Raw genomic sequence first — 14,713 nt, forward strand, 5'->3', positions numbered from 1 at the left:
CATGGTGTTGGGGATGGAACCATTACCATGCGATGTGGGATAGATTTTGAACAGATCTAGCAATTCAAGAGTGGGCATTCATGAGGCACTGTGGGCCATCAATAGCAGCAGAATGACATTCAACCATAAATTTTAACCACATGACTTAACAAACCTCCATTCTACCATTCCCATAAAACCAGGGGATCAACCCTGGTTCAGTGAGTAGTGCAGGATGGTATGCCAGGAGCAGCACAAAGGATACCAAAAAATGAGGTGTCAACTTGCTAAAGCTAAAACACTTGTGTTCCTAACATTGTAAGCAGCAAGCAATAGACAGGGCTATGTGATCTCCCAATCAACCAGTCAGATCCAGTTACTAATGGTGATGAACAATGTAGTTAGTGAAACCATGACCAGATGGATCCCATTGACTATGAGATCCTTGATTGGGGTTGTTAAACTGGGCCAAAGAGCCCTGGCTGACATAGGAGATTCAGAAGGTCTCCTCAGTCTAGATTCTGAGCTGGCTGGTCACAGCCCATGTACAGTGAACATGAAAATAAAGGGGGAACTTGGTGACAGGATACCAGCTTCTGTGCTGTTATTTCAGACAACTGAACAACTCACTGGAGGGAAGACACCACAAATATCCCCAGCCACACAGTGATATCCCCAGGCAAGTATATCAATGCAAAAGATAAGACTGAAACAAAAGGTTTATGAAATCATCTGGGGCATAGTTAAGGTTAATAGCAAAGGTCTTTTCCCTGGGGTGGAAGAATTCAAAACTAGAGGGCATAATTTTAAGATGAGAGGATAAAGATTTAAAAGGGACCTGAGGGCCAAAGGGTGGTTTGTATGTGGAATGAACTGCCAGAGGAAGTGATAGGTGCAGGTACACTTACAACATTTTTGTAAAAAAACTGGATAGGTAGATGAACAGAAAAGGTTTAGAGGGATATGGGCCAAATGCAGGCAAATTGGACTAGTTTAATTTGGAAAACTTGATCAGCATGGAAGAGTTGGACAAAGCGTCTATTTCCTTGCTGTATGACTTCATGACTCAATGAAGTGCTGACATGAATGAGCCACCTTGGCCTCTACCTTGAGATCTCCAGCATCACCGATGTGAGTCCTCAGCCACTGATAATAACGTGCTATCATGAAACAACTGATGGCATTGAATCCTGCAAAGGTTAGGACCCCGACAACATTCTGATAGCAATACTGAAGACTTGCATCTCAGAGCTAAACATGCCCCTAGCCAAGATGTTCCAGTATAGTTGAAATACTGGTACCTACCCAACAATGTGGAAAATTGCCCTGGTATGTCATTAAAAAGCAGGCCAATTATCAACCGGTCAGTCTATCCAGCAAAATTATGGAAGGCGTCATCAACATTCCTGTCAAGAAGAACCAACAAAGGAAAAACTTGCTCATTATCACCCAGTTTGGGTTCCACTAGGTCCACTCAGTTCCTGACTTCATTACAGCTTTGGTTCAAACGTGGACAAAAGAGCTGAATTCAACAAGGGAGTTGAGAATGACTGCGTTTGACAGCAAGGCAGCATTTAACTGAGTGTGGCATTGAGGACTCCAGCAAAATTAGACTCAATGGGAAATAGGGGGAAAACTCTGTGCTGGTCGCAGTCATACCAAACACATTAGAAGCTGATTATAGTGGCATGAGTCAATAATTTCAGCTCCAGGACATCGCTTCAGGTGTTTCTCAGGGTAGTTTCCCAGCCCCAACCATCTTGAGCTGCTTCATCAACAATCTTCTCTTCATCATAAGGTCAGAAGTAGAGATGTTCACAGATGGTTGCACAATGTTCCACACCATGTGGGACTCCTCAGATACTGAAGCAGTCTAGGCTCAAATTCAGTAAGTTAGAAGTCACACGACACCAGATTATAGTCAAGTCGTCACCTGATGAAGGGGCTAAGCTCTGAAAGCTTGTGATTTCAAATAAACCTGTTGGGACCATAACCTAGTGTCGTGTGACTTCTGACTTTGTCCAACCCCGTCCAACACCAGCATTTCCATAAAACAAATTCAGCAAGACCTGGATAACTTATGATTCATGAATCAAGTAAATTTCTGCCATACAAGTGCCAGTTAATGATCAATCCTAATGAGAGAAAATCTAGCCATTAGCATTTGATGTTTAATGGTATTACCAGTTATATAAACACTGTGGTTACAAGAACAACTCAGATGCTAGGAATTCTGCAGTGTGTCACTTACCTCCTGACCCACTTCTATGAGTCTCAATTAGCAGTGCTGGATGGATGGAGCTCAAACAATACTCAAGCTGGTTACCAGGACAATCAACTTGGTTGACTGGAACCCCATCTATCACTTTGAACATTCACTCCTTTCACCACTGACACACAGTGGGCAGCAATGCATGCCATTGACAAGATGCCCACAGCAACACACCAATGCACCTTTGACATCATCTTCCAAAACCTCTACCATCGTGAAGGAAAAGTCCAGTGTAAGCTTGGGGACATCACCACCTGTAAGTTCACCTTGAAGTGTTACATCATCCTTACTTGAAATTACACTATTGCTTCTTCCGTATCGCTGAGCCAAAATCCTGAAACATCATTCCAAATTGCACCAATGGTATCTCTGCACCTCAGTGACTGCAGAGGCTAAAGAAGGTAGCTCATCACTGCCTTTTCCAGGCCATGATGTGGAGGAGCCGATCTTGGACCAGGATGGCCAAAGTTAAAAATCACACAACACCTGGTTAAAGTCCAACAGGTTTATTTGAAAGTGCAAGCTTTATAAATTGTTCCTATGATCCTGCTCCACCTGCTACCCGACAAGGGAGCAACTCTCTGAAAGCTTCCAAATAAACCAATTGGGCTATAACCTGGTATTGTGTGAATATTAGTTTTTTTTTCCAAGCCAGTTAGGGATGGGCAATAAAAACAGATCCATGCCAATGCTGGCAGCCAATGAATGAATAATGAAGGAAGTAAACTGGTATGGTTGCTTAGGGGCCCATCCTGATTTGCATATCCAAATAGTAAGCTGAGAATCTGTCCTAATGTATTTTTAAAGCAATTCCATCTTTGTACAGAAAACTTCAGGGCTGATCATTTTCTCACTAATCAGACTCTTGAATTAACGCTCCTCAAATTTAAATCTATTATAAGAAAAGAAACGCTTATGTGAAATGGTGCAAAACTGCAAGCAGTATTTCATAATGCAGAACCTGCATGGCAAACCTCAATTGCACTCCCATAAACAGTTATTATCCTCATTCATGCAGAATATTAATGCATTTACTCTAAGTTTCAATTTTCAAATGTTTCTTCCACATTTCTGGCCACATATCGGGGTTGCTCAGAAGATAAGATATTATTATTTCTCTCTTATCCATATGAAGAGTATCTCACTTCCCTCCCTTCAGTTTGCATATCCATCATGCTTGCAAAATGAACCAAAAGCTGCAACATCAATGTCAGTTGAATAATTTGCATTATTCCACCCTCCTGGGGACCAGAGGGACTACAGGAATCCAACTGGTTAGTAATGCAGTGCTAAACTCATCAAGAGAAACAGACGACAGAGTTTGCTACAAGGGTGACAGAACTCGTGCACATCCTGCTGACTTCCAAATACAACTCAAAGTAAATTATGCTTGTTCACACAAGTGCATGTCAGGAAAACAGGAAACTATTTGATTTGGGTAAATAAAAGAAATTCTGCTCCAAACTCCCTTTGGTCTTTAACTCTTTACCCCTCCACCTAAACACTGCACTCCAATTTCATCCTTAGGTGATTTCTTTCAGGGTACTTCGTCAGTTTTTCTTTTCCCATGCACTCTGCAGTCCCATGGATCCCATTCTATGGAGAGTCACTTAGTCGCACTGCTCCAAAGAAGGTTGTGTGTTGACTCATGTTAACGACCGTATCTTCGTATGTCATTTTGACTGTGATCTTCTGCCTCGCCTTGAGTAGGCAGACTCCTGCAGTGTAGCAAGTATTGAATTTTGACTTGCGGTTCTCAATGCTACGTGTGCATTGTAAGAATGGCTTATCATCCACCAGCACCTCGTGACTTGCGAAATCTGTGAAGTTAATGTAGTAAACCTAAAATATGAAAAATAAAATGTGAATACTTTGTGTACTCAGCGAACATTTACGTCTTCTCATTTGTTACATTTTTTTCTTGTCTAAAATCCCCTTTCTAGTCCACCACAAATAATATTATATTTTTGAAGATACTTCAGAGAAGAATGGAAATTATCTGCTTCTGTAGCGAAGGGAAATGCATAGCTATGTTCCATAAATGCAATGCGATCTCAGGAAATTGTAGAGAGTGTTGGATGTCCTGTGTTGAGTGAAATAAAAGCAGTATTATTAACAAAAACATGCTGAATTTATCAGCTCTGTACACAACCACATTTAACAAGAACCACTTTAAATGAGGAAAGCAAAGAAACCAACTACCCAGAGATTCATTAAAACCGAAAAGAAAGAACTTGGTTCCCCTTAAGTGGACCATCTGATTTCTGATTCATTCAAGAAGGCAAGCATGTGATTTCCAAGCAGTTATCCCACTCAGAGAGAAGAGATAATCTTTCGGAAACATTTTGCACTTGCTGGCTGGAAATCCATTTCGATGCAAGTTAATCCTTTTTCAATAGAAAATGCTGACATACAATGTCCTTGCTCACTATTCTTAAAAGCAGTCTGATTATTACCGTAAAACTCACCTGCAACTGGGGGTTAGTTAAAACATCTCCAAAGCAAGCAGCAAATTTCTTCCCAATTTTGGCCATTAGGAAGCACAGATGGCAAAGGTTTTTTTTAGGAAGTTTGATGTTTGTTTCTCTCCAAACTGAACCATGTCAGAGCCTAAGAACGGAGCATTTTTCACTCAATTTTATTGTTTTTTTTTTAAGTGTAGCATTCTTTTCTTTGTGGTAAAGCAACACTTTCCATAATCTGGGGACAGGTCATGAAGCTGTCCAAGGTCAGGTAACATGACTGAAGTAGGTTCAAAGACATAGCAACTCTGTGCAGTTCAGTTCAGAGATGGCAATCAACCACTTCACTTATGAATGCTTAGTGCATATAACACACCAGCATCCTCATCTAGGTTTTAAATCTTTAGAACAGTAATATACAACTTGGTACATTCACAGGTACCAATCACCCTTAAAGTTCCAGTACACCTAACTTGTACCTCAACACCAAACCATATCAAAATCAGAGTCACACAATTAAAAAAATCCTGTTTTCACCATTTTTTCATAAAATTAGAGTCATAGAGATGTACAACACGGAAACACACCCTTCAGTCCAACCCGTCCATGCCAACCAGGTATCCCAATCCAATCTTGTCCCACCTGTCAGCACCTAGCCCATATCCTTCCAAACCCTTCCTAATCATATATTCATCCAGATGCCTTTTAAATGCTGCAATCATACCAGCTTTCACCACTTCCTCTGGCAGCTCATTCCATACACGTACCACCCTCTGCGTGAAACAGTTGCCCCTTAGGTCTCTTTTATATCTTTCCCCTCTCACCCTAAACCTATGCCCTCTAGTTCTGGACTCCCCCATCCCAGGGAAGAGACTTTGTCTATTTACCCTATCCACGCCCCTCATAATTTTGTAAACCTCTATGAGGTCACCCCTCAGCCTCCAATGCTCCAGGGAAAACAGCCCCAGCCTGTTAAGCCTCTCCCTATAGCTCAAATCCTCTAATCCTGGGAACATCCTCGTAAATCTTTTCTGAACCCTTTCAAGTTTCACAATATCCTTCTGAAAGGAAGGAAACCAGAATTGCACACAATATTCAAAAAGTGGCCTAACCAATGTCCTGTACAGCTGCAACATGACCTCCCAACTCCTGTACTCAATGCTCTGACCAATAAAGGAAAGCATACCAGCTGCCTTCTTCACTATCCTATCTACCTGCACCTCTACTTTCAAGGAACTATGAACCTGCACTCCAAGGTCTCTTTGTTCAGCAACACTCCTCAGAACCTTACCATTAAGTGTATAAGTCCTGTTAAGATCTGTTTTTCCAAAATGCAACACCTCACATTTATCTAAATTAAACTCCATCTGCCACTTCTCAGCCCATTGGCCTATCTCTGGTCAAGATCCCATTGTAATCGGAGGTCACCTTCTTCACTGTCCACTACAACTCCAATTTTGGTGTCATCTGTAAACTTACTAACTATACCTCTTATGCTCACACCCAAATCACTTCTATAAATGACGAAAAGTTGTGGACCCAGCACTGATTCTTGTGGCACTCCACTGGTCACATGTCTCCAGTCTGAAAAACAACCCTCCACCACCACCCTCTCTCTTCTACCTTCGAGTCAGTTCTGTATCGAAATGGCTAGTTTTCCCTGCATTCCAAGAGATCTAACCTTGGTAACCAGTCTCCCATGGGGAACCTTGTCGAACACCTTACTGAAGTCCATATAGATCACATCTACTGATCTGCCCTTATCAATCCACATTGGCTTCTAGGTAATCCAAAATGGAGTACCCAATCTAGTCCCACCTACCAGCACCCGACCCATATCCCTCCAAACCCTTCCTATTCATATACCCATCCAGTTGCCTTTTAACTTCTGGCTGTAACAGGCTGCTCCTTTATAGAGGTATTTTAGGTGTTGGAGGTGATTTCCTCAAATTCTAGGAGCAGTAATTACTGTTTTATATGCTGTTGCATTGTTTTGGAACTTCAGAGGAAAAAACTCAAAACAACGGCACTTTATAAAAAAGGGAGAAGGACAGACAATAGGCAGCACATGTCAGGGCAGGACAGAGAGAGAAAATTAACCACCTTATTTTCAATGCTATATGTTCCCATCAGTAGCTCAAAGACCAAACACAACTTACTGTAAGATGGTGGCCAGCACACAAGGAAACAATGTCTTGAAGGCATCAACAGAAAATAGATGAAGAAGTGGATGCTGAATTTTGGTAGGAAAGACATCAGAAGTTTGAACAAAAAGATGGATGTTTGGAAACTTAGCAGGAGTTTAGGAGATATAGAGTCATACAGCACGGAAACAGACCCTTTGTACCAACTTGCCCATGCTGATCAAGTTTCCCAAACTAAACTAAACCCACTTGTCTGCGTTTGGCTCAGCCCTCACCAAACCCCTCTTATTCATGTACCTGTCCAAATGTGTTTTAAACATTGTAACTGTACCTGCAACTACCACTTCATTCTATGCATGAACAACCCTCACGTGTTGTCCCTCAGGTCACTTTTAAATTTTTCTCTTCTCACTTTAGCATGGCTACTTCACCTAACCAGCACACCCAAAGATGTGATAGTGAGGTTAAACTGGCCATGCTAAATTGCTCATAGTACTAGGTGCATTAATCAGGGTGGCTGGGTTACTCTTCGGAGGGTCGGTATGGACTTGTTGGGCTAAAGGGCCTGTTTCGATACTGTAGGGAATCTAATGACTTTAAAAATATGCCCCCTAGCTTTGAACTCCCCTCTCGTAGGGAACAGAACTTCAGAGTGGGAGGTCAAGACCATTGAATGCTGTGTCATCAAAGTTTGTCCTTTACCTTACTCCTCAGCGCACCTTTCATAAACCCCGTCGCCCCTGGACCTTCCTCTTCATGTTCCTTTGCTCAAAGGTCTGAAAATTATGTTAAATTTGGGAAAACTACAGTTTAACATTTTTTTTCTCTATGAACTTCATCAGGTTCAGAATTGCTCTCTCTATTGGCACACATCCCTTTGAAAATCTAATGGCAACACCGAAAAGCATATTTTTAAACCTCTGTCAAATATCTTTCATGAGAAGTTTGAAAAAAATGTAAATACATCTGCCTACTATTATTTCCTCTCCTTGCCAATCCTTTTCTCACCTGGTACACTGCTCCAAATGCATTTGTGCCTTATGCTGGTAAATCCTTGGGAGGTCATTCACAGGAGCTCAGGAATATGAGGAGCATTGAGGAATACCAAGAGCAGATCAGAAAAACTGCGAGTATCAACCTACAACTGAATCACTTGAGTGTTGCCATGTGCTAACCCTCTGCATCCAAGAGAATCTGACATTTTTGATCTCCATACATTGTGTGCAAATTTTGCCAGATCAAATGGTGCATGTATTGAACTTAAAGTCATACTAAAATAAACATTAGCCTGAGCTCTGACTATTTTACAGCAAACTCTTAAACCATAAATCCAAAAAGACACAGACATGTTATGAAAAACAGATCACAAGAAGATCAAACAGTGTATGGAGATCAGCTAGGCATAAATTTGTTTCTTTCTTGTTTAGTTCCAAGCTTAATCTTTGCAAGGTTTGCCAACATTCTCTGCTGTTGCTGTTTTCATTTTAAACAGTGTGTTTCTCACCATCTCATCCACTGCTGCAGACAAATACAGTGGTCAGTGTCAAAAGAACACACTTTCCCTGTTCTTCCTTCGAGGCTTCTTCTGTCAGACTAATGATTTCTTGGCTCAAAGGTATGCGTCAGCAGCCAGCTGAGCTACAATATTGTTTGCAATTTGTAAGAAAATTATCTTCATCCCCCATCTTTTGTTTTAAATCTGTGATTTTTTTTGATGTTCTACTGTTATCACAGAAAGCATACCATAAGATCTCAAAAGGAGAAAGTGAAGACTCTAGATGCTGGAGATCAGAGTGGAGAATGTGGTGCTGGAAAGGCATAGCAAGTCAGGCATAAGTCCTTCAGCATTCCTGATGAAGGCCTTAAGCCCAAAACGTCGATTCTCCTGCTCCTGGGATGCTGCCTGACCTACTGTGCTTTTCCAGCGCCACACTGCCAACACAAGATCTCAAAATCAATTACTATATCAGTTTTTAAATTCATGCTACTTTCCATGCCATTTTACCTTAACATTTTTGACTTTTCATTTATGTAATGACCTTTAACATAACAAAACATTTGATGGCTCCCCAGTGAAGAGTTATCAAATGAAATGGGACATTAAGTCAGCTGATCAAAAGCTTGGCCTAAGAGTTAGGCTTTAAGGAGAGTCTTAAGGGAGGAAAGTGAGTCAGAGGGTTTTAGAGTAGGAATTCCAGAGCTTTGGACCTAGGCATCTAGGATATTTGTGACCAGAAAGACAGGGGTGCTGAAATCTCACAGGATTGTTGGGCTGAAGGAAATGAGAAAGGTTGGGAAATCCTGAAGGTATTAACTGTTTTGTGGAGTATATTCTGTGTGCCACATTCTTTCTGCTACACCACACTTAAAACCTTTACATGAATTTGTAATGGATACCACAAATATCTTACCAAGCAAGCATTCACACTTTGAGCAAGTATTATAACCTCTATTTATTGTTTACAAGGTTTCTGCAAGACAGGACTAACCAACAGCTGCACTGGGAACAGACACAATGTGTGAAGCTCATGCCCGGACATCTGTAAGAACAATTGGTGTCAGAAATATTTGAGGAGCAACCACAAAAGCCTGTGTTCCTACATAAACAGAAGTTCTGTTTAGTTGCCAGCAACTCTTTGTGATCTTAATCCAGTCCTACACTCTTAAAAGCATTGATGGCACAACCATATATCTTTGTTTTTGACAAAATTGTTTTCGATATATTAACTAGGGAGTTGTATTCCAGTGAGAAATCTCTTTAAAATATTCATAGTGACAGTGTGGGATGTTGGAGCCTTTTGGGATGATCCCACAGGAGGAGGACTTCACGAACTTTATGTGGCTGTTCGGAATACTGCATCTTATCCCAGACCTCCACTCTCTCACAGACCACAATCATAGGCAGTGAAATGGGGCAGGTTAACTGAGCAGATAGCTACCCTGTTGGGTTTCTGCCAGTGTGGTACTTTGACCAGGCAGTGCATGCCAGTAATACTCATCAACTATGGTTCTGTATTCACTAAAAACAAAAATACAGGTTTTATCTGCAACCTACTAAGCAGGGTCAGAATAATCCATCACTGAGAGGCTTAGTGTGGAGAGTCAGTGTCTAGGGTGTGTGGTTGTAGGACATGCAGATACAGCTGACAATGACAAGCCAGGTAAAGAATTCTAAACTGAATTGAGTTGCGATCTACTTCGCTATGCCAGAGTCACTTCCCAGATGGGACATCCTTCCCATTTCCATTCCCTTCCTGATGTAGAATATGTACGTTAACTGAGCTGTCTTAGTTGGAGTCAATTATTAGCATTGACTGAGAGTATAGGAGACAATACAATAGTGCACTTATTTTTTATACCATTGAGGAGACTGGAGTATATTTTTGTCAAGGGAGTTCCAGAATGTAGTGATTTCAATTTTCCAAGAGGATGCAATCACACCCCAAGAAATATACCTTCTTGCTTTCAATGTTTGTATTTCTCCCTTCGTGTATGTGTGCCTAACTTATAACTGACATTAAAATTTCAGTAGTTGCTTAAATTAAAAAGAAGTATCACTCCACATGTTTCACCTTGTGAAAAACCTTTTCCACAACAACATTTTAGACTTTTGTTGTGTAACAGACCAGTATCCATATGTTGAATTAGGCAGCAAAAGATTTTCAGAGATTTACAACTGGTTCATTGTAGTTTGGCACAATGCCCTTATGGATCCTCTCCCTGTTCAGAATCTCACTACCAGAAACTGGATCTTTGTTGCTTTGTTAACAAACTCATCATCAAATTTACCCATCACCCAGAGAACAAGCTACAAGAACTGAGCTCTTGAATACAAAGTCCAAGGAGCCTCATCTGCTCTGAAGCAATTCTGGAATTGTTGTGGTTCACCCTTAAAGGGACCCAGATTTCTCATATTCACAATTGCATGAAGCAGCTATTTATTCATCATTTTCCAGTCTCTGTAGAGCAATTTAATGAAGTTGAATACTTAACTCCTAACAAATACTCCTAATACTATGAATGTTGGAAATTTGAAACATGAACAGAAAATATTGGACACTTAACAGTTCTGGCAGCATCTGTGGACAAAGGGTTAATCTTTTGAAACAAATATTATTCCTTACTGAAGAGATGTAGAAATGTGATTGGTGTTATTCTGTTGAAAAGGAGCACAATATCAAATTGAACCAAAAGGAAGGATCAAAATTAGATTGAAGGTGGAAGAAATTACATAGTAAGGGTGTCATCCAACAGAAGGCAAAGAGAGAGGTTGTGTTTATAGTAAATCATCTTTCCAGAGTGCCAATGGCAGACAAAAATATAAGTCTAAATGCAAAAAACATGAAACTAACATATGAATTAGCATTTGTGAGATGAAGACTTATGGTATGTTATTATTATTACATGGAAATTTGAGGTCTAAAGTGAACAGCACAACATTTAAGTCTAATTTCTAAGGGGGGACTTAATCTCATCTTTGAGTTCCGTAGTGATGGTCGGTATCTGAAAATTTGGTTCAATGGATTTAAATGAGGTTGTTCAAATCACTCCAGTGCTTAAATTAACAAAACTTTATTATAGACAATAAAATTGGGCCACTGCCCAGCAACAAGATGTTGTCTGATGCAGGGAGACAGAAACAGAAACAGTCTCCATTAGAAAGGGAGTACTGCACGGAGAGGGTTAATGAGCATGCATGTTCATTTCAGTGGGTATGCAGGCTTCCATCAGATCAGGTCTATGGCAGCAAAGATGCTAATTGCTTGGCAGGTTCCAAAGCAGATTGGGCCAAACAGACATTCTAAATGGTTTAATATCAAGGATAAAAAAACTCCAGAAACTGAAAGCTGTGAAACAGAAGTTAAAGAAATCCATGTTGAGAAATAAATGAGCTGTGTTAGAGGTTTTCATCAGGCTCTCAGAAAGAAACATCAACAAAAGACACCATTGAACTGAAAACAGAGGTTTGCCAGAAAGAAGGCAAGTACAGAGGGATTAAATGTGGATATTCACAGCAGTTTCAGTAAAGAGAAGATTGTGGTTAGGTACAATGACAATATTTAAAAGGTATCTGGATGGGTACATGAATAGGAAGGGCTTAGAGGGATATGGGCCAAATGCTGCTAAATGGGACCAGATTAATTGAAGATATCTGGTCGGCATGGACGAGTTGGACCAAAAGGTCTGTTTCTGTGCTATGACTCTCACTCTAAGTGCTGAATCTTTATTTCTGATGCTTGTACTAAGACAACTTCAAACATTTCTTTGTAATTAACTTTGATCTTCTTTGTTAAAAGAACATTGGCAACCTCTTGTGGATATGACAGTGACTGACCATGATAGCAAGCAAATACTGAAAATTAAACCTGTGGTCTCATAAGCTATATTTTACTTTGGGATCTTACCCATCCAGTATCACCATCAGCTGGGATCATAAAATTTGGCAAAAATTAAATCTCACTGGAGGACAGAATTCAATGTTTGGGGTCTTTGATCCATGTTGAGTCTTGAAGGTAATAACTAATTGTTGTCTCAGACCACATTCAAGACCTTTGGTAAACGGGCCAGGAAATTTTTAATCGTCAGGCCATATTGTAGTTTAGGAATGTATCTGAATAGCTGGCATTTTTATTCATTAAAAAACTGCCTTATTCTTTTGTGTACTTGCTTTTAAAAATGGTTAAAAGAAAGGTCAACTCATCAGGAAATTTGACATGGAATCCTGAAACTGATATTTGGTCAATTCATTCCTGCGACTCCCATTCATCAGGAGTTGAACAAAGGGGTGCTCTACCATCTTTCTAAAGTTGATTTAAAGAACAAATATGTTCAGCAAAGTACAGCTTGTGTTACGCTAAATTTATCTATTGGGGATTATTTTGATCCTTTTGAAAATGGTAAACATATTTCCGGATTATGTCCAGCCTCTGATGGAGTCCAAGATCAATATTATTCCCAGATCAGTGTGGTAATGAGTTGGATGTTGTTTCCTATTAGTTGCACGATTTTCATCACCAGTTATCACTCATTCAGGAGGCATCTGCTTCTGATATAAAACAAAATATGAGCTCTGTCTCTCTGTGCTTTCCAACAAAACAAGTGCAGCTTGAGAAAAGATCATTTTTGGAAGCCATCTGAGTCATTCGCTCTTTTACAGTTTTTCTAGGAATTATATTTTGCTGTCCTTAACAACAATAATGCTTGCAACTCCAAAAGAATTTATTCATGATTAGAGATGTGATTTGCCATTGAATAAATGCTGGTCTTTCTTGTGAATGTACTATCCTAATGAAAAGTGCTGATTTAGTCATACTACTTCCTTCAGAGAACGATGGAGTTTATTTGTATCAATTTCATCTTTTTACATATGTGAAACATCATTGATTCTTCATTACTGTCTTAAGGCATTACTAATCTATATTGTGCCATTATCAAACTGGGAAAACATTCACCTCGAAACTAATGGATTCAAGTTGCACCTCAGACTTGAGCACGTTATGTAAAATGATATCTCACTTAGTTTTGATTGCGAGGTGCACTGCATTTTAGAACAGGTGGTTCACAAAGTTCCATGGTAGCACTCAAGTGCAGACAATCATATTGGTGCGCTGGTCAATGCTCCATCCTCAACAAAGCACACAATGAATTGATCATATATTTGATCTAATTCACAATCAATTTGATCATTTCATGTGTCGTTTTTGAGATTTACTGTATGCAAACTAGCTGCCAACCTAAGCAACAGTGGCTGCATTTCTGTGTTAGATTAGATTACCTACAGTATGGAAACAGGCCGTTCGGCCCAACAAGCCCACACCGATCCTCTGAAGAGTAACCCACCCAGCCCTATTCCCCAACATTTACCCCTGACTAAGGCACCTAACACTATGGACAAGCCCACACCGATCCTCTGAAGAGTAAACCACTCAGCGCTATCCCCAACATTTAACCCTGACTAATGCACCTCACACTATGGGCAATTCAGCATGGCCAATTCACCTAACCTGCACATCTTTGGATTGTGGGAGGAAACCAGAGCACCCGGAGGAAACCCATGCAGAGACGGGGAGAATTTGAAAACTGCACATAGGCAGTTGCCCAAGGTGGGAATCAAACCCGGGTCCCGAGCGCTGTGAGGCAGCAGTGCTGACCACTGACCCACCGTGCTGTTAGCATAATGGACCTGTTACCAGATTTATAAACTCGTGTCAGTCATGATGAAGATGAGACTACTGGATTATTATAAAAAGCTATCCAATTTCCCAATGTCCTCTTGGAAAGAAAATCTGCCATCTTTACCTTGTCTGGCCTAAATTTGTAATCAGATCCAGCAATGTCTTAGCTGCTCTCTGACTATTACTCAGTATCAAAGCTCACTATAAATAACTGTCTGAGCTTTACCAACTGTACATGGACTGCGACAGTTCAAAAAGGTGGCTAATCATCATTTCATTTGGAAGGGAAAATGGAAATGGAAACTAACATAACTACCTTGCAGCCCATGATTGGGAATATAAGTCATAGGTAATCCTCTTGCAAAGTGGGTCATCTTAAATTCAGAAGAAGCATCACATCAATGCAGGATTTGGTTTATACATTGATTTGTGCACATTTATCTCTATTTTATATGGTTGCTCAGGTTACATTGCATATAAGTAAAGGAAGGTACTAAAAATGTTGAAACAGCGAGAAGCTTAATTGACTCACTTTGTCTATCCAGTGAGTACCTGATCATTACAAAACAGTAAAACTCCTGATCTCAACCAGAGGCCAATAACTTGGCCTCAGCAACCACAGGATGTGGAAAGTGGTCAGCCCATAACAGGTCATTATCAAATTATCAATACTAAAAGTGA

General features: G+C 40.3%; 1 protein-coding gene across 4 annotated transcripts in view; it reads right to left on the minus strand.

Moving 5' to 3' along the window:
* Positions 1–2,173: 2,173 nt before the first annotated feature.
* eda (ectodysplasin A) overlaps positions 2,174–14,713 on the minus strand; it is a 279,217-nt gene continuing 266,677 nt past the window's right edge. For all 4 annotated transcript variants that reach the window (XM_072595466.1, XM_072595465.1, XM_072595464.1 and 1 more), the window contains exon 8: positions 2,174–4,093. In XM_072595466.1, coding sequence (XP_072451567.1) covers positions 3,848–4,093 — 246 coding nt within the window. In that variant the 3' untranslated portion in view covers positions 2,174–3,847. The remainder of the gene's footprint in view (positions 4,094–14,713) is intronic.

Source organism: Chiloscyllium punctatum, chromosome 25 (assembly GCF_047496795.1).
Source record: "Chiloscyllium punctatum isolate Juve2018m chromosome 25, sChiPun1.3, whole genome shotgun sequence".
Classification (NCBI taxonomy): Eukaryota; Metazoa; Chordata; class Chondrichthyes; order Orectolobiformes; family Hemiscylliidae; genus Chiloscyllium; species Chiloscyllium punctatum.